The 22,057-nt window shown below is 38.0% G+C and overlaps 1 protein-coding gene across 1 annotated transcript; it reads right to left on the bottom strand.

The window, feature by feature from the left end:
* Window positions 1-10,025: 10,025 nt before the first annotated feature.
* Window positions 10,026-17,799, bottom strand: PCDHB1 (protocadherin beta 1). Its single transcript, XM_002744254.6, has one exon. The coding sequence runs from the start codon at window positions 17,578-17,580 to the stop codon at window positions 15,124-15,126; it is 2,457 nt and encodes an 818-aa protein (XP_002744300.1). The 5' UTR covers window positions 17,581-17,799; the 3' UTR covers window positions 10,026-15,123.
* Window positions 17,800-22,057: the final 4,258 nt, after the last annotated feature.

Genomic DNA, 22,057 nt, shown 5'->3' with positions numbered 1-22,057 from the left:
AGTAAAGCACTGCTCAACAAATGCAAAACAACTGAAATCATAACAAACAGCCTCTCAGACCATAGTGCAATCAAGTTAGAACTCAGAATTCAGAAACAGACCCAGAACCGCACAGCTCATGGAAACTGAACAACTGGCTCTTGAATGTTGACTGGGTAAACAATGAAATGAAGGCAGAAATAAAGAAGTTCTTTGAAACCAATGAGAACGAAGACACAACGTGCCAGAACCTCTGGGACACATTTAAAGCAGTCTCTAGAGGAAAGTATATAGCAATAAGTGCCCATATGAGGAGAATGGAGAGATCCAAAATTGACACCCTATCGTCAAAATTGAAAGAGCTAGAGGAGCAAGATCAAAAAAACTCAAAACCCAGCAGAAGACAAGAAATAACTAAGATCAGAGCTGAGCTGAAGGAGATTGAGACACGAAAAACCCTTCAAAAAATCAGTAAATCCAAGAGCTGGTTTTTTGAAAAGATCAACAAAATAGACAGACCACTAGCCAGATTGATTAAAAATAAAAGAGAGAACAACCAAATAGATGCAATAAAAAATGATAAAGGGGAAATCACCGCAGATTCCACAGAAATTCAAACCATCATCAGAGAATATTACAAACAACTCTATGCGCATAAACTAGTAAACCTGGAAGAAATGGACAAATTCCTGGATTCCTGTGTCCTCCCAAGCCTAAACCAGGAGGAAGCTGAAACTATGAATAGACCAATAACAAGGTCTGAAGTTGAGGCAGCAATTAAGAGCCTACCACACAAAAAAAGCCCAGGTCCAGACGGGTTCACAGCCGAATTCTACCAGACACACAAGGAAGAGCTGGCACCATTTCTTCTAAAACTATTTCAAACAATCCAAAAAGAGGGAATACTTCCCAAATCATTTTATGAGACCAACATCATCCTGATACCAAAACCCGGCAGAGACCCAACGAGAAAAGAAAACTTCAGGCCAATATCCATGATGAACATAGATGCAAAAATCTTCAATAAAATATTGGCAAGCCGATTGCAACAGCAAATCAAAAAACTTATTCATCATGACCAAGTAGGATTCATCCCGGGGATGCAAGGCTGGTTCAACATACGCAAGTCTATCAACGTAATTCACCACATAAACAGAACCAAAAACAAAAACCACATGATTATCTCAATTGACGCAGAGAAGGCATTTGACAAAATTCAACAGCCCTTTATGCTAAAAACCCTCAATAAACTCGGTATCGATGGAACGTATCTCAAAGTAATAAAAGCTATTTATGACAAACCAACAGCCAATATCATACTGAATGGGCAAAAACTGGAAGCATTCCCTTTAAAATCTGGCACTAGACAAGGATGCCCTCTTTCACCACTCCTATTCAATATAGTACTGGAAGTTCTAGCCAGAGCAATCAGGCAAGAAAAAGAAATAAAGGGTATTCAAATAGGAAAGGTGGAAGCCAAATTGTCTCTATTTGCAGACGACATGATAGTATACCTAGAAGACCCCATTGCCTCAGCCCAAAAACTCCTGAAACTGATAAGCAACTTCAGCAAAGTCTCAGGATATAAAATCAATGTGCAAAAATCACAAGCATTCGTCTACACCAATAACAGACTTAAAGAAAGCCAAATCAAGAGCGAACTGCCATTCGCAATTGCTACAAAAAGAATAAAATACCTTGGAATACAACTCACAAGGAACGTAAGAGACCTCTTCAAGGAGAACTACAAACCACTGCTCAACGAAATCAGAGAGGACACAAACAGATGGAGAAACATTCCATGTTCATGGTTAGGAAGAATTAATATCGTGAAAATGGCTATACTGCCCAAAGTAATTTACAGAATCAACGCTATCCCCATCAAGCTACCATCGACTTTCTTCACAGAACTGGAAAAAACCACCATGAACTTCATATGGAACCCAAAGAGAGCCCGCATAGCCAAGTCAATTCTAAGCAAAAAGAACACAGCGGGGGGCATCACACTACCGGATTTCAAACTATACTACAAGGCTACAGTAATCAAAACAGCATGGTACTGGTACCAAAACAGAGATATAGACCAATGGAACAAAACAGAGGCACCGGAGGCAACACAACATACATACAACTATACAATCTTTGATAAACCTGACAAAAACAAGCAATGGGGAAAGGATTCCATGTTTAACAAATGGTGTTGGGAAAACTGGCTAGCCATGTGCAGAAAGCAGAAACTGGACCCCTTCCTGACACCTTACACTAAAATTAACTCCAGATGGATTAAAGACTTAAACATAAGACCTGGCACCATAAAAACCCTAGAAGAAAATCTAGGCAAAACTATCCAGGACATAGGACTAGGCAAGGACTTCATGAACAGAACACCAAAAGCATTGGCAACAAAAGCCAAAATAGACAAATGGGACCTAATGAAACTCCACAGCTTCTGCACGGCAAAAGAAACAGTCACTAGAGTGGATCGGCAACCAACAGAATGGGAAAAAATTTTTGCAGTTTACCCATCTGACAAAGGGCTGATATCCAGAATTTACAAAGAACTCAAACAGATTTACAGGAAAAAAACAAACAAGCCCATTCAAAAGTGGGCAAAGGATATAAACAGATACTTTACGAAAGAAGACATATATGAGGCCAACAATCATATGAAAAAATGCTCATCGTCACTGATCATCAGAGAGATGCAAATCAAAACCACATTGAGATACCATCTCACGCCAGTTAGAATGGCGATCATTAAAAAATCTGGAGACAACAGATGCTGGAGAGGATGTGGAGAAAAAGGAACACTTTTACACTGTTGGTGGGAGTGTAAATTAGTTCAACCATTGTGGAAGACGGTGTGGCGATTCCTCAAGGCCTTAGAAATAGAAATTCCATTTGACCCAGCAATCCCATTACTGGGTATATATCCAAAAGACTATAAATCGTTCTACTATAAGGACACATGTACACGAATGTTCATTGCAGCACTGTTTACAATAGCAAAGACCTGGAATCAACCCAAATGCCCATTGATAATAGACTGGATTGGAAAAATGTGGCACATATACACCATGGAATATTATGCAGCAATCAGAAATGATGAGTTTGTGTCGTTTGTAGGGACATGGATGAATCTGGAGAACGTCATCCTCAGCAAACTGACACAAGAACAGAAAATGAAACACCGCATATTCTGACTCATAGGTGGGTGATGAAAAATGAGAACACATGGACACAGAAAGGGGAGTACTAAACACTGGGGTCTATTGGGGGGAAAAGGGAGGGCCAGTGGGAGGGGGAGGTGGGGAGGGATAGCCTGGGGAGAAATGCCAAATGTGGGTGAAGGGGAGAAGAAAAGAAAGCACACTGCCATGTGTGTACCTACGCAACTGTCTTGCATGCTCTGCTCATGTACCCCAAAACCTATAATCCAATAAAAAATTAAAAAAAAAAATGTTTACAGTAGCCTTTTGATATATATAGTTCTTTTAAAGATAAATATTTCCACGTATATTATATGTAAGTGTTCAACTTTATTTTTTTTCTGTTACTATTAACAGTTTATTGGAAGTTTGATAAACTATAAAACCATCCAGACTAGTTCTTTTTTTGGGGGTGTTGGGTCTGTGATTCCCATTTCAATTATTTTAATAATTATTATCTATTCAAAATTTTTATGACATTTGTACCAATTTGTCATTTCTGTTTTTCTACAAATTTCCCTAAGCACTTAGTTTTTCACATTATCTTATTTATTTACTAGAGCCTTTATAGCCACTTCTTATTTGTTCTGTATTTTAAGTTATTGTACCTTTTCCTTTTCTGGACATCCTTTCTATAATTTTTCTATTTTATATACACATATAATAGAATATAACATTTGAAATATATATACACATACATATTTTAAAATCACTGCATTTGCTTTGGCTAATTTCTATTCCTTATTTATATTTTAACTGATTTCTGCCCTTATTATTACATCCTCTTTCCTCTTTGAGTTTGCTTATTGCTTTTTTAAAATGTTTGAACTCATTTGCTTTAAATATTTTTTGACACATGCATTTAAAATAAAAAAACTTCTATCTAAATTCTACTTTTTCTCTGCCCCACAAATTTGGGCTAATTATATTTTCACTACTGTTAAGTTCCAAGAACATTATACCTTTTTTTAATACTTCCTCTTTAACTCAAATATTACTTAATAGTTTTGCTATCTAACTTTTAGTAAAATAGGATTTGTTTGAAGAAATTTTTTGGTAATTCTTTAAAAATATTTTTGCATTTTAATAAATATGTCTGCTTCGATTTACCTAGATTACTTGATGCTTCCTTTCTAGACTAGTATTCAGCCATTTTTTTATTCAGTCATTTTTTAAGATCATTCTGTGCGTGCTCAAAAAGAATGCATTTTTTGTTGTTGTGAAATTATTTCTTAATATATTGCTGCACATCAATTGTGATTTTCAAGTATTCTATATTTTTACTTATCTTTGAGTGATGTTTCTCAATGGAATGTATTAAAAACTCCATCTTAGGTGCTGATTATAGCTATTTCTTTCCATATTTCTTGGGTCTTCCTTTACGTATCTTGAGGCTCCATTATTCAGTGTGTATATTTTCATGATCATTATATCTTATTGATTTATATTCCTTTTTTACTTGTGTTTAATAGTATATCATTAAAATTATTCTATATCTTATTGGGTTAATATTTAGATGTAATTCTTTTCTCATCCATTTACATTTAATCTTTCTTTATAACAACTGTTGTGACTCTGTTTCTTGTAGGCTCCACATTTCTAGGCCTTGATTTTTAATTCAAACTGAAATTCTCTAACTCCCGATGGGTGAGCTTATGTGCCCTTACTTTAGTTGCTGTTGTTTTAGCACATATCTCTGCCATCATATTTCAATATTTTCATATTTATTTATTGTTTTTTAACCCCTTTCCTGACTCCTATTGGCTCGATAAGATTTTCTTCTGCTAACTGGAAAGTTGTGCATTCTATTTATATTTTTCTGGTGGTTACTGCTAACTTATTAAGACCTATGCTCACATTCTTTTTCTTAACTATGTTTTAAATTTATTTGTGTAATATCTGCAAGGCATTTGCCTTTGATCCCAGAATGCTGGGATTATGATTCTTAAAGAGGTGAAATCTATTTCAGGAAGTGCTTCAGTGTAAGGCAAGTAGTGACAACATGATCAGTTCTAAGAAATTTTACTCCAGCATCCTTCACATGAAGATCTGTAAAAAAATAATATATTTCTGAAAATATCCATAGTATAAATTGGCTGAGTATTTGCCACATAGCACTGAAATTTCCTGGTAGTTCTCTTGGATGTTAATGGTACACAGCCATCAGCTATTCTTTTTCTAATTTGCTGGTCTTTTCCAAGAACCAATACCATGTATTGCTTGCATCCAGCATTGCTAATAAGAAGTCTGTCGTCAGTTTGATCTTGTTTTATTTTACATAATATATTCTTTCTCTTTGTCATTATTATTCTTAAATTTCACCACAGTTTGTCTAGGCATGGCTTTGTCTTGTTTACTACTCTATAAGCCTTTCAATCAGAGGCTTTCTTTCATTATTATTTAATTCTTAGACATTTCTTTCTATAATTCCTTCAAAAAGCATTTTCTCCATTTTTGTATTTCTGTTCTTCTGGGACACCAATGTTTGTGCATTACTACTTTTAGCCTCTATATCTCTTAACTGTGATTATATGTCTTCTAATTATTTTTTTTTCCTACATCCTTCTGAGAGAATTTTTCAATGTGATATTTAATTCACTAAGTAGTTCTTCAGCTTTATCTTTTCTATTATCTAGTCTATTATATACTTTGCTTCAACAGTTACAGTTTTATGCCTATTTTCACTTTATTCTTTAAACGGTTTGCAGTTGTTATTTTGTATAACTTATTTCCTTCCTTAAGTTTATTATGCTTACTTTCAAATTCTTAGTTTAACAGTAATAATAACTCAGTTCTGATAGTAACAGTATAAGTTTAAGTACATATATTTTCAAATATAACTACTGTACCTAAGTAGTTATACTTTCAAATATACCTACCTATTTTGAGCCAATATTATCAGCTATTTTTTCGATAATGTGTATGAAGAAGAGACACGGGCCAGATCTAGTCCTTGTCAACCAAGATGCGATAGAGAGCAAGGGAGAGGATGCAGTCTATGGTGGAATTTCCTAAATGCCAGGGAATTCCAGTTAATCACTACTGTCTTGTAGCCCCCTAATCAAGCAATTCTTCAGGTTTGGATTTCACCTTCCATTCACTTTTTTTCAGGAAAAAGCATTATATGAAAAAGTTACTGTAAATTATAATTTACCAACAATGGGATTTGGGGTGAGGGAAAGGGGAGAGGGTGAATGTCCAAGGCTAGTTCACCTACAATTAATTAATATAAATTTTGACCCAAGCAGATTTTTTAAATTGCTTTGACTTTCACCCCTGATGAAAACTACACCAGCAATCTGAACTGTTGCCACTTACTTCCAGTGAGAAGGCAGGAAATCACTGTCCTGTGAGAATAGGAGATTTATTTTTAAATATATCATACCACAGACATGACGGCTTGCCTCCTCCCCAGGCTGCAGCCACCACTAAGCCTTAACATGCCAGTATAAACAGACTCCAGCCTCCTCAAAAGCTTCTTAGGGTTTTTCCATTATTTCCTAAGTATCTTATCTAAGTCAGTCTCTCTCTCTCTCTCTCTCTCTCTCTCTCTCTCTCTCTCTCTCTCTCTTTCTCTCTCCCTTTAAAAGAGTCTTGCTCTGTTACCTATGCTGGAGTGCAGTGTCACAATCTCAGCTCACTGCAACCTCCACCTTCCGGGTTCAAGTGATTCTCATGCTTCAGCCTCCTGAGTAGCTGGGTTTACAGGTGTGTACCACTACACCTGGCTAATTTTTGTATTTTTAGTAGAGATGAGGTTTTGCCATGTTGGCCAGGCTGGTCTCAAACTCCTGGCATCATGTGATCCACCCACCTTGGCCTCCCAGAGTACTAGGATTACAGATATCCGCCACTGTGCCCAACCACCTAAATTCTGTAATGTTTCAGTGTATGATTTCTCTGTTACTACTCTTGTAGTATCCATAACCTATGCTAATCTATCATCTTGGCAAGAACCAGAATCAATATATTTCTCTTCTCTGCCATTTCCTCTATTCTTCTTCTGGAACATCTCAGGGACCTATATTAGAGTTTTTCATCTATTTTCCATGTCTCCTGTGGCAGCTCTAAAACCTGTTCCACAAATTCTTTACCACTCCTTTATTCAAGAGGTAGGACAAATGCTCCCTCATCTTGAATTTGATCTCTATGACTGCTTGACCAGTGGAAAGTATGGTGAAAGTGATACTTGCTCTTGTGACCAAGGTACCATGTTTTAAAGAATCCCAGACTGCATAGACAGGACACATCCAAGTATTCTGGTTAACTGCCAGCATCAAACATAGAAGAGAAGTCATCTCCAAATGATACTAGCTTGCAGCCACTATGTCACTCCCAGCCTTTAAGCCTTTCTAGCTGAGGCCTCAGGCATCATAGAGCAGAGACAGTTCATCCCCATTGGGCCTTGTCTGAATCCTTGGTCCATGAAGTTCATGAGCTTAATATGTCTGTTTTATGCCTTCAAGTTTCAGTGTGATTTATCACAATAGCTAATATCTTTTATTTATTTATTTTTTTTTTGAGATGGAGTCTTGCTCTGTCACCTAGCTGGAGGGCAGTGGCATGATCTCAGCTCACTACAACCTCCGCCACTTGGGTTCAAGCGATTCCCTTGCCTCAGCCTCCCAAGTAACTGAGACTACAGGTGCCTGCCACCATGCTTGGCTAATTTTTTGTATTTCAATAGAGACAGGGTTTCACCATGTTGGCCAAGATGGTCTCGATCTCCTTACCTCGTGATCTGCCTGACTCGGGTTCCCAAAATAGGATTACAGGTGTGAGTCACCACAATAGGCCTAGATAACGTCTTTTAAATACTCTTCTGTAATTTTTATTTTTGTTCTGTGTTATTAGGCAGATTTTTTAAAAATTTCTTTATCTCAGATAAAAGGGTTTACTGAACAACAAAATAAATGATACAATTGGATTATAAGCCAAATAATAAAGTAAATATCCATGTGTCCATATATAATTCCATAGTTACATATCGATTTATTAACTTAGTCTTCTTTAGCTTCCAGACTAAAGTTTATACCATCATTGAGGTTTTATTCCAGTGAAAAGGTTTCATTTCTAAAATTTCTCGTTGACTATACTTATATGAATCCATTCTTATTTTATTTTAGTCTTTTGTGTTTATTTCATAATTTACTATCTTTTGTGGGCATAACTTCTAAATTCATCTCTGTAAGCATCTTAAATGGTTTTATTTTGAATGACACTTTTTTGAAAATGTCTTCCTTTTCATTCCTCTCCCTACCTACATCCATTTCCTAGACCCTGGACATAGTCTAGAATCAGGTTTGGGCTTCTGACCCAACATGATGCTGGAAATAGTACAGATGACTACATTAAGTCTGGTGGCTACAAAGCCCAGTACATATTCTGGATGTTGTGTCTGTGTCCTCCAGCCCTCTTGGGCCTACAACATGCTATAATGTGTAGCGTCAGGAATTTTTTGGCAATGGCTTTTCAACTTATCTTGACTCATCCTACCTCTTGGCTCTAAGCAATGACACTGGCTTTTATTCTCCATTTTTCATGGTGAACATTTTGTTCCTGAGAGCCCATAAGAGCCAAACTAATGGTAGCCAATGCCAATTTCCCACCCTGATAGCTTGGAAATCCAAGGATTTTATCCCTGCTCACCATTTTATGTCTCTGTTCCATTTCTGGAGTCCTGCTCTGTCGCTCAGGCTGGAGTGCAGTGGTGAAATCTTGGCTCACTGCAACTTCTGCCTCCCAACTTCAAGCGATTATCATGTTTCAGCCTCCTGAGTAGCTGGGATTACAGACATGTGCCACCATGCCCAGCTAATTTTTATATTTTGGTAGAGATGGGGTTTCACCATGTTGGCAAGGCTGGTCTTGAACTCCTGACCTCAGGTGTTCCACCCACCTCTGCTTCCCAAAGTGCTGGGATTATAGGCATGAGCCACCATGCCCCGCCTTGCTTTTTTTTTTTTTTTTTCCTGAGATGGCGGAGTTTTGCTCTTGTTGCCCAGGCTGGAGTGCAATAGCCTGATCTCGGCTCATTGCAACCTCCGCCTTCCAGATTCAAGCAATTCTCCTGTCTCAGCCTTCCGAGTAGCTGACATTACAGGTGCATGCCACCACACCTGGCTAATTTTTGTATTTTTAGTAGAGACACTGTTTCATCATATTGGTCAGACTGGTCTTGAACTCCTGACCTCAGATGATCTTCCCACCTTGGCCTCCCAAAGTGCTATGATTACAGGTGTGAACCACTGCACCTGGCCACATTTTTTTTTTATTTTTAATTTTTACCTCTTATTGCTGTGTTTAGAGTAGAGCATGATACACAGAAGCATAAACTTACTTCACCAGTTTGAGCAGAAAACCTTTGTTACTTTCACTTTTTAACATTCTGTTTCAATGAGGTTTTTTGTTTGTTTGTTTGTTTTTTGTTGTTGTTGTTGTTGTTTGTTTTTTTGAGACCTAGTCTCACTCTGTTGCCCAGGCTAGAGCACAGTGGTGTGATCTCAGCTCACTGCAATCTCTGCTTCCCAGGTTCAAGCAATTCTCGTGCCTCAGCCTCCCAATTAGCTGGAACCACAGGCATCACCCACCACACCCAGCCTGTTTCAGTGTTATATAAATACAACAAATGCTTTAATAATATTTTGTAAAAGTGTTACATATATTTGAGAATCAAGTCAAACTTTTGGTTGAAGAATGAGTGTACAATTAGTATCTTTAGTACTTTGAAGATATTAAACTCATCAACTACAGATATGAGAGAATCATATGAATGAATTATGCTTCCAAGAAAAAGACAAATTCATCAGTAAATGGAAAACAACAAAAACACAGACGTGATAAAGAAATTGTTTATTTTGGGGGGAATTACATAAAATTAGACCAATTCCATTTCTTGTATATCTTTAAGTCTAATTTCAGCATATAAGTCTATTTTAAAATAGTGACTCTATATACAGTTCAAAACATATAAACATGCCTGCATAATAAATTTTAAAATTTTGTTTATACAGATTTTTTAATTTATGACTAATTAAAATTTTAAATTATGTTAATATAATTTTCATTTAAAATTAAAACAGGAATAAACCTTAATGGTATTAATTTGTGATTGTTTAAAATAATCTAACATGTAGAGTTACAAAGAAATGCTAATTTTGATAAAAATGTATTCTATATGGATAATTTCAGTCTTAAAAATCTGCTCTACATCTCAGAATAAAGAGTTTGCTGAACAACAAAATAAATGATAGGATTGGTTTATAACCCAAATAATAGAGGAGATATCCAGGTGTCCTTACGTAAAGAAACAACTAACTAAATCAGCTGGGGGAGACGTAACAAGTGTTCCTTCCAGAAGAATTTTAATTAATGTAAAAGGAATTTGAGAAATAGAAAATCACCATTAGAATGCCACACTATTAATTGCCACAGGAAATATTTGGCAATAAATACTAAAATTGATTTAAGTAAAAACATATTTGCATAGTTTCAAAGTATATTCCCCCAATTATTTATTAATTACAAAGAGATAAAAGTATAGTTGAGCAATGTGGCAGACATTATGTTAACCAAGCAATCAAAATTAACATGACCTTAACATTACTGAAAAATGGCTAACATACTTAAAAATGGCTAACATGGTACATTTTATAAATTCTTAACCACAATAAAAGAAAAAAATATTAATATCACCAGTAGTATGACATTGGCACCACATACTGGCTGACATGATGCACTGAAAAAGACACAATATCATTTCTGCAGTATATTTCCCAATAATGCATAACCTCAGTTTAATAATGAGAAAACAAAGAATCTCAAACTGAGGAACATTCTACAAATAACTGGCTAGTATTCTTCAAAAATCTCAAGTCATGATAGACAAGGTAGGAGTAAGGAACTGTCACAGGTGATAGAGACTAAGGAGGTGTAACAAACGCTTTGCAGGATCCCGAACTGGATGCTTAAATAAAAAAAAGAACATTGGGGGGAAACTGGTAAAATATGAATAAGATCTGTAGTTTACTTAATAGAACTAAACCAAGGTTAAATTTGGTTAACTACTATGGTTATGCAAGATGTTAGCATTCAGGTTATGCAAGGATACACAGGAACTATCTATAGTATTTTTGCAATTTTATAAGTTTATAATTATTTTCTAATAAAACGTCTTTTTGTACAAGACACTTTTCAAGGTTTTATAGATTTGAATACATATAAATAGTTCTTATATCACTTGACACTTTGGGGAGAGTAATTGTCCTGATTATTTCCATTCTTTGTCTTAATTTGCTGATGGAGACTTGGACTTAATCTCAGCTGGTGTGTAGGGTTCTCTCCTAACACAAATGGCTTATCTCACATTGATATAATTCTTCATATATCAATTAAGAATTGATATATTCTTAATTTTAAGTTATCACATAGGATTGGAATTTTCTTGGGAACTTGAAGTCTGAATAAAATGAGATTAGAGTGACAAAATTTTCACCTGTCAGAGGCAAAAATAAGAAAATTATGGTAAAATAAATTTTTCATTAAATCGATATTTTTAAAATTTAAAGGATAGTTTCTTCTACGAGATTATTATCTTACCACTTTTATATTAATGTGACATTTTCTTTATGGAATAATGGTAGTGTGAAGTGGTAGATTTCATTTCATTTAATGTGAAAATATAAAAAGTTGACAAATCTACATCTTCTGTCCATTGTGTGTGTGTATATATGTGTATTCATGAACTTCACTGCTATTTGAAATTCAAAGTCCTAAAATCACAAATCTACATCATTTTCTTTCCCTGTCCTTGACATTAAGCCAGACTTCATTGATTAAGTTCACATCATTAAGTGTAATGAAACACAGTTAACCCAGTAGCTTTTACTTAATCATGTTTTATTAACTAATTATTGCTTACCTATAAAAACTAATTCTAGGCTAGGCATGGAGGCTTACTCCTATAATCCCAACACATTGGGAGGCCAAGGAAGGTGGATCACCTGAGGTCAGGAGCTTGAGACCAGCCTGGCCAATATAGTGAAATGCCAACATGGTGAAGCCCTTTCTCTACTAAAAATACAAAAATTAGCTGGGCATGGTAATGCACATCTGTAGTCCCAGTACTCAGGAGGCTGAGGCAGGAGGATCACTTAAATCCAGGAGATGGAGGATGTAGTGAGCCAAGATCATGGCACTATACTCCAGCCTGGATGACAAAGCAAGACTCCATCTCCAATAAATAAATAAATGAATAAATAAATAAATATTCTCTTTTCTCCTTTAAGGGAAATAGAAATTTCAGCATATCTTCACCTATTGGAGCCCAAATATACTGGAACACTATTCTGTGTTTTGTGTAAGAAGACCTTTACTCTAAATCAGCAGAATCATAACTCAATGTATGTAAAATACTTAATATTAAAAATAAAAGCAATTTATTGATATCGTGCATTTGCTTCATCTGTTCTTAAAATATCAAATAAAACATTGAAGGTAGCCATAGGTTACACTAGTTCTGCCCTAAGCTTCTACAACATTTAAAAAAAAAATAACACTATGCCAGGTGTGGTGGCTCACGCCTTTAATCCCAGCACTTTGAAGGAGGTTGAGGTGCATGGATCAGAAGGCCAGAGGTTCAAGACCAGCCTGGCCACTATGGTGAAACCCTGTTTCTACAAAAAATACAAAAATTAGCCGGGCATGGTGGTGGGCGCCTGTAGTCCCAGCTACTCAGGAGGCTGAGGCAGAAGAATTGCTTGAACGCAGGAGGTGGAGGTTGCAGTGAGCTGCACTCCAGCCTGGGTGACAGAGCAAGACTCCATCTCAAAAAAAATAAATAAATAAATAAAATAAAAAATATCAGCACTAAATTTTAGGATATTCCTGGCCAACAGGTAAACAGCCAGTTGGTGCCATTAGGTATCAGTCATAAGACCAAGAATGAAGTTTATATCAGTAAATATGATTTGGAATATTTGGTAAATATTTTAAGAGATAATGCCCTACACTGAGAATTCCAGGTACAAATATTATGCCCTTCTATGCAGGAAGGAAGAGGATGTATTTTAGTGAGTCAGAATTTACACACATTTGTATAAAATAAGGCACATAATTAAAGCCTCATTAAAGCACACATTTTTTTTTTGAAATGAGGTCTCACTCTATCGCCCAGGCTGGAGTGCAGCAGGCAATCATAGCTTACTGCACCCCTGAACTCCTGGGTTCAAGCAGTCCTACTCCTTCAGACTTCCAAGTAGCTGGGACTACAGGTATGAGCCACCATGCCCTTCTCTAAAGCAAATTTTTGACTTTCAAGGGACAGCTAGTAGTATCGGGAAAATCCCTGAAATATGTTAATATTTTAACATTGGCTTACTTTAGAATAAGAGGAAGCAGAATAGCTTATGAAAGCAAAGCAGTGGTGACCAAAGAGAAGCCTAACTTGTCTCCTCACTCCATTTCATTTTATGAATTATTTACTAAAAATGCCACTTTTTCTCACTTTGCATGTGTTAACTTCAGATTACTCAGTGAAGAAAATGGCTTACAATCAAATCTGGTACTACCCGAATATGTATCTTTCCTCAATGCCACTTAATTATTAGTAATGAACTTTTTAATTTTAATGTTTTTATTTGTATTTGCCCTACAGATTACAAAATGGTTTACAATAAATGTTGTCTAACAATTAATGGCACAAAATAGTTTAGAGTGTTCTGTAACATTTACTATTAACTATAGCAGGCCTAATTAATTAATTAAGAGAATGTCTCACTCTGTTGCCCAGGCTGGAGCGCAGTGGCACACTCTCAGCTCACTGCAACCTCCACTTCCTGGGTTCAAGCAATTCTCCAGCCTCAGCCTTCAAGTATCTGGGATTACAGGTATGTGCCACCACCGCCTGACTAATTTTTGTATTTTTAGTAGAGACTGGGTTTCATTCCGTTGGCCAGGCTGGTCTCAAGCTCCTGACCTCAGGTGATCCACCTGCCTTGGCCTCCCAAAGAGCTGGGATTGCAGACGTGAGCCACCATGGCCAGCCTAATTTATTATTATCCTCATCCATCCTCCATTTCCCTTTATTCAAATAGCTTCTCTCTGGGACTGCAAAGATAGACATCTGGATGTGAAGGAGGGAGATTTGAGACTCGCCTGTGGCTCCAAACAATCATTAAAAAATCTACATCTAACTTAATTTTGGAGAACATTCTTAAACTGAATCTCCTTATCCTTATATTTGCCCTTACTCATATTTGCAAATAAGTGAAATCCTTCTTTCTCCACCCTTTCTCCCACCATGATTAATCTGGAAGACCACCATATGTCAGGCATTTCTATGATTCTGATTATGAATGATTGTAGGCAAGGTATTGATTAAAGATAATCCCTTATCAGGGGCAAGAATTTAGAGATTTCTGAATAATAAATTACATCTCTGCTTGTCAAACCTAATCACTTCCCAATATATCAAAAAGGGAAGGTAGTTCTCTTCCTTATGCATGCATAACTTTCTACCGGAAAATAATTTAGAGGCAAATGAAAGGATTTCTCTATGGAACTAAGCATTTCCTGGGTCAGGACCAACAAACTTCTAGGGGAAATGTGAATAATGGCTCATTCATTACTTGCTAGCACAGAGATGGAAAAGCAGACATTCCCACCACATATGCATTTATAGAGGGTGACATTTCTTTAAACAGAATTCCAACTGCAGAAAGGATTACAGATATACAATCTGGGGATTGGGATAACTGTTTTGTATGGAGTAAGCCAAGCCTCACTCTGGTTTTCACATTTTCACCAAACTAGGTATTCTTATCTTTACTAAAGCTGCAATCTACTACCAGTTTTTGTTTCAATGAACATGAAACATCTTTGCATGTCAAGTGTAAAATTCTGCTTCTCTTCTCTCACTGAGAGCTGTAAATAGGAGCTACATATAGTCATCAGATACCTGGTCAAGGTCCGCTGATCTCTGAGGCTTACTCCTGTCAGAATTTGGAGGTAAACTGGAGGCAGCCTCTGTTTTTATCTCTCCAGTGGCATGAGGGAAAGGGAAGTTGGGCATAAAGTGCTTAAGAAAGCGAAACTCGCTATTGCCAGTGCCAGTGGCTGAACACATTTCATAGGGACAAGGCCAGGATAAGGATCCATTGCCTTGTCCTTGTACCAGATTGTTAGAGAAATTACAGTCATCAGAGAAATGCTCTTGAATTGTGAACTTTTCTCTACATTTAATCTTTTGGTAGACATGTATAATGAAGATCACTGTGACCGAGAGGAGAAAAAGAAAGGAAAGGATGGCCAGAGAAATGACCAAATATTTAGTGGATGGATTTACCTTTGTAGAATGCTTGGATGGATCCTGGAACTGCAGGTAGGGCTCTGAAAAGCCATCTACCAGCAGGATATTGAGTGAGACAGTAGTGGAAAGAGCTGGTTGGCCATGATCCTGAACAAGAATGATCAATTTATGCATCATGGGGTCTCTCTCAGATATCTGCCGTAACATATGGATTTCTCCATTTTGTCTTTGAACAGAAAATAACCCAAGGTCAGTGGCCTTAAGTAGATGATATGAAAGCCAAGAATTCTCACCTGAGTCACCATCCACAGCCACCACTTTGGTCACCAGGTAGCCTGCCTCTGCAGACCTGGGCACCAGGTCATTGCAGGGCAAGGTGCCATTCTGCAGTGGGTACAAGATCAATGGACGATTGTCATTATCATCTAGGACAACCACTCTGACAGTAACTTGGCTACTCAGTGGCAAGAAGCCCCCATCAGTGGCCTTTACCACAAACTGAAAATCTTGAATAGCCTCATAATCCATGGTTCTCAGTGCATAGAGCTTCCCATTTTCTGAATTTATGGAGATGTAAGCAAAGACTGATAGATCTCCACTTTTTGGAGGCAACAGAGAATATGCTATTTGGGCATTTTCACCCAAATCAAGATCCTCAGCATGGACTTTGCCAATAAAAACTGCAGGACTATTGTTTTCTCGAACAGTCAAGATATAGGAATCTTCCCGAAATACTGGAGGATTGTCATTAACATCAGATATTAGCACCTCTATCACAGTCTCAGTGGACAAGCTAGGTGGTCCAGTATCCTTGGCAACAAGGGTGATATTATAGCCTGAGACCTCCTCCCGATCCAAGCTTCTATCAGTGACCAGCGAGTAAGAATTCCCAAATGTATGTTTGACTGCAAAGGGAAGATCTCTTCTGAGGAAGCAGGCGACTTTTCCTCCCATTCGAATGTCCCGGTCTCTGATAGTGAAAAGGGCTACTACTGTCTGTGGTGGTGAGTCCTCAGGGAGCGGGCTGGACACAGAGGAGACCATCACTTCGGGAGGATTGTCATTAACATCCACCACTTCTACCAGGACTTTGCTATGGGTGGAAAGGCCTCCACCATCTGTAGCTTGAACGTCAATGTCGTATGTTTCAACGGCTTCAAAATCTAGAGGTCCTCTTAGTCGAACCTCTCCAGTTTGAGAGTCCATCTGAAACGTCTGGAGAATTGCTTCTGGGTTTTGAGCTAAAGAGTAAGTTATTGCTTTGTTGGTGCCCTCGTCTAGGTCCATGGCAGTCACCATGGCCACCAAAGAGCCATTGGGGCTGTTCTCTGGGACCTGGGCTCGATACACCGGTCGCGAGAACTGGGGCACGTGGTCGTTAACGTCCAGAACCACCACGCGGATGTGAGCGGTGCCAGACTTGGGCGGAGACCCGCCGTCTACCGCCGTAATCGTCAGGTTGACTTCAGGCTGCTCCTCTCGGTCCAGGGGTTTGTTCAGCACCAGCTCAGCATATTTAGGCCCGTGGCTGCGGAAGCGGGTGTGCAGGTGGAAATATGCGTTGGCACTCAGGGTGTAGTTTTGGAGGCCGTTGAGGCCCACGTCCAGATCCTGGGCGCTCTGCAGAGGAAAACGTGAACCCAAGGGAGTGCTCTCTGGAATCTTTAAAAGAGGCTCCTTGTTTAGGAAAACTGGGGCATTGTCATTGATATCAAATACCCTGACCTCGGCACGGAAGGACTGCAGAGGCTCCACCAGGACTATTTCAAAGCGCAGAACGCACGGGTCGGCTTTGCCACAAAGTGACTCCCGGTCCAGTTTCTCCTTCACGAACAAATCTCCGGTCTTGCGGTGGAGCCGGAAATGCATTTTGTTGCTGTCGGAAACCAGCCGCGCCCCGCGCGCGGCCAGCTTCCCTACCTCCAGTCCTAGGTCCTTAGCTACGTTGGCCACAAACGAGCCGCTCTCCATTTCCTCTGCCACTGAATAGCGGATAGTTGTCGCACCCCCCACAAATAGGCACAGAAAAATGAGAAGAGATCCCACTTGCCTGCTTTGCAAAGATTTTCTGCGCGCACCCGCCATCGGTTCTCACAAGCGCGCTCTCTGCAATCGAAGCCAGCTGTTGCAGATATACTTTCACTTTGCTCCAACAGGTTACTGCAACAGCTGCTCTCTGCTTCACTAGCTTCTAACCGCAGCACCCCCAAAGCCTAGCCGAGCCGGTTAAGCTGTTTTGCACTTGAAAGAAAATTTGCATTGAGCGACTCAACTCCCTAGTCTAGCTAATGTATTAATAGATATGTTCTCATTCCGGAGAGTTGGGTAGAGGTTGAAAGTCTGTTGCCAAAGCAACAACAGTCTCTCCTGTTAATTCCCTTTACAGAAAAATAAAGCCTTTGGGAATTGAGAAACCAATGAGATTAGTTGTTCAAGCTGAAGTCATTCTATCTGCTAACCGTCTGGAGCCACTGAAGCAGTGGGCAAAGAGCAACAAGTTTAAGTTACATCTGCGCTCTCTGCAGTCCATCCACAAACCAAGAAAGAAGCACAAGAATCCTGTAGGGTCTTCGGAAGCCCAAGCCACATATATGAGGGAGGGAGCAGGAGAACGCAGAGGAAGTGGTCAGTAGGAAAAGGAAAGGGAACAGACAGACATTCTCCTTCAGAAACTTGAGGTCCAGTAGGTACACTGACAGAGGACTAAGCCAACTGGCCTCTTGATTTGCGCTATGCTTTCAATGCTACTTCTACGTATATGCTCCCCTCCAAAATATGTGTATACATGTGCACAAAGGAAGCAGCCGACTTGTCACCTATGATTATAATGGCAGTACCATTTGTTGGATGTGATTTCTATGTACTGACACTATGACAAGTGATTTACAGGCATTATTTAATACTTGCAACAACTGTATGATGTAGACATTAAAAAAAAAAAAAAACAAAGGATAAGTGCGATTCTGTCAAGGTCCCCTACCTAGCAAATATTAGAAATAAAACTCAATTTAATTTTTTCTGATTCCCAAGTGTATGCTGTTAAACAGCACACTACTCTGCTTCCTGGATTATATAATGAATAAATCAAATGAAGACAAATATTTGGTTTTGGATTTTAAAGGATCTAAAATAAGATTGCTTACACATATTGAGAATTGTGTCATTCTCAATAGAATTGTGCCTAATAGAAATATAGGAGATATTTGTTGAGAGTTTCCTTTACGATCACAGAATGTTGAAGAATGATAAGGCATTTTGGAAAAATGAGATCCAGTCTCCTTCTCACCCACCCTCCACTTTTTAAAAATACAGATGAAGAAACTAAGGCCCCAAGTGATAAAGTCACTTGCCCAGTTCACACAGCTATTCATGGCAATGTAAGAACTAGAACTTGTCTTCTGATACTGTCTCATGCTCATTACCCAGAGTTTGATTTCCCATTTGTGCTCAATATTTTATGTCCCAGGTGCTATACAATCACAGCTACTTAAGAGAAATTTAAATTATGGTTTCTAACAGGAAAAAAAAATGAATGAAAACAGAAAGGGTACACAAGATTCATTACATTATGACATGAGGGAGTTAATGAATCTCTCAATCTCTGTTAGATATTTTAACACCTGGCTTAAGTGTGCATCCTTAAACAGTTTTAGTTTTAGTTTTGCCTCTTTTGAAAGCTATATATCAGCCAGGCACGGTGACTCAAGCCTGTAATTCCAGCACTTTGGGAGGCCGAGGCTGATGGATCATGAGGTCAAGAGATCGAGACCATCCTGGTCAACATGGTGAAACCCCGTCTCTACGAAAAATACAAAAAATTAGCTGGGCATAGTGGCGTGTGCCTGTAATCCCAGCTATTCAGGAGGCTGAGGCAGGAGAATTGCCTGAACCCAGGAGGCAGAGGTGTGGTGAGCCGAGATCACGCCATTGCACTCCAGCCTTGGTAACAAGAGCGAAACTCCGTCTCAAAAAAAAAAAAAAAAAAGAAAGCTATATATCTTACTTGAGTATGAGTAAAAATAAAATAAAACTATATATCAAGTAAGTGTACAGCAGGTAATCCTTTGAATTTTGTTTCTTTCCGTCATTATTTAGCTCAATGTGAGATTGGTGTTATCTTTAGCTCTAGTTCATTTATTGCCATTACTGTATGGAATTCCAGGATATTGTCAATGCTCTTTAGCTAGAGACCATCAGAGACACACCTGTAGTTGAACAAAGTTATATTTACTGACTTACTGCAACAAGGGAAACTGCATACCATAGGGAATCATGGAGAGTCTCAGTGAAGGAATGTTAGAAAGAACACATACTTGGTTTTGTGTTAGAAGATTTGGGGGAGGTTTGAAGCAGGGTGCTCCAGATTGGATGCCGTCATAAGTGGAGTTAATTCTATGCTGAATATATTGACAGTTTTTATGCAGAAGATACGAGGAATGGAGTGAGGCTAATGCTGTGATTGGTTGATTGGTAAATAAGCTATAGTGACTAATATTAGCCAGGACAGAAAGATATTTGGGCATTTTTGTGGAGTGGACAATACTCTTTTTGTCTGTATTTAGACACACTTACAGTGTGCTCTCGTTTCCCTCTTGTTCCATCATAGTCATAGAGTGGCCCTGTCTGATACTGGTGTCCTATGAAATCACTTTTATTCAACAGAAGATCACTATGGCCTACCTATGAGTGTCAGGCCAGACCTAAGCTCTCATGGACTGCTTTTGTCTTTTTCAGTATGAATGCAGCAAAATTCATGTATCCATATTATTGTTCTACTGCTCATAACGTATCATTGTATATGTCACTTTGTGCACATGTATATACATATTTTGGGGGGAGTATATACACAGAAGTGGTATTGATATCATACAGTATGTTCTTTTCAACTTTACATGATGTCACCAAACTGCTTTCTAAGAAGTTGTACTGACTTACACTCTCATCAGCAGTTCAACTTCTAGTTGCTCAAATTATTTCCAACACTTAGAATTACTAGTCTTTTAAATTTTTTAACATTCTGGTGAGTGACTGTGTTCATATTTCATTGATTAATTTTCATTTTTCTGATTATTAATTATTGGTGAAGTAGGGCATTATTTAATGTATTTTTAGTCATTGGAATATCCTTTTTTGGGAAGTTTTCTACAGTTATCTTGCCTATTTTTAACATTGCATTGCTTACCTTTTTCTATTAATTTCTATTACTTCCTTATATTCTGACTATGAGTCCTGAATATATTTAAAAAGAGGTGTTTATGCTTAGTCAATATACATAAAAAGAGAATAGCCTTGAGCAATTTGGATAGAAAAGCATATACCACCCACTAATGTCACTTAGCATCATCAAAAAGGCTACCGGAGAGGTTTTTAAAAAAGGAAATATTTATTTAGTGATTCAAAAATTATGCAGAAGCTTCTCCCATCCTAGGAAGTCTTAATACAATCTATTTCCAAATAATTCATTTAAAAATCATAAGTTAAAAAAATACATTCTTGACTGGGTGTTGGCTCATGCCTGTGATCCTAGTATTGGGAGGCTGAGGCAGGAAGATCACCTGAGGCCAGGGGTTTGAGGCCAGCCTGGGTAACATAGCAAGTCCCTTGTCTATAAATAAATAAATAAGGCATGCTGGCAAAGCCTATAGTCCTAGTTACTTGAGGAGGGAGCATTGCTTGAGGCCAGGAACTTGAGGTTCCAGTGAGCTATGATTATACCATTGAACTCCAGCCTGGGTAACAGAGTCAGTGCCTGTCTCAAAAAAGAAATTATGAGGTAAAGTATAAACAAGCTGCTTTTCTTTTTGTTAATTTATTGACAGATAAAACTATATTTACCATATACAACATGATATTTTGTAGCATATTCACATTGTACAATGACTAAATTCAGCTGGTAAACATATGTTACCTCATATAGTTATTATTTTTGTGGCTAGAATACTTAACATCCACGTTTTGGGCATTTTTCAAGCATAGAATACGGTGTTATTAACTATAGCCACTATGTTGAACAATAGATCTTTTGAACTTATTTCTCTCAACTGAAATTTTGTATCCTTTTGGCTCCCCAACCTCTCCTTCCTCATCTCAGCTCCTGGAAAACACCATTCTACTCTCCAGTTCTATGAGATAACTTTTTAAGATTCCACATACAAATGAATTCACACCATTATGAGAAACAGTATACAAGGTCCTCAAACAATTAAAAATAGATATCAACCATAGAAATCCAGCAATCCTACTACCAAGGATATATTCAAAGGAAATGAAGTCAGTATGTTGAAAAGATTTCTGCACTCCTATGTTCACTGCAACATTATTCACAATAGCTGAGATGTGGAATCAGCCTATGTCCATTCGTAGCTAAATGAATAAAGAAAATGTAGCATATGTATTTAATGGAACATTCTTCAGCCTTCACAGAGAAGGAAATCCTGTGATTTGCCACAACATGGATGAACCTAAAGGAGGTTATGTAAAGTGAAATAAGCCAGGCACAGAAATGCTGCTTTTCAATTCAGTTCTTCTGAATCTTAATCCGTTTGGTTAGCCCCAGGAGATT

The sequence above is a fragment of the Callithrix jacchus genome, chromosome 2, assembly GCF_049354715.1.
Source record: "Callithrix jacchus isolate 240 chromosome 2, calJac240_pri, whole genome shotgun sequence".
NCBI classification, from domain to species: Eukaryota; Metazoa; Chordata; class Mammalia; order Primates; family Cebidae; genus Callithrix; species Callithrix jacchus.
This window is presented reverse-complemented; position numbering and strand designations above follow the sequence as displayed.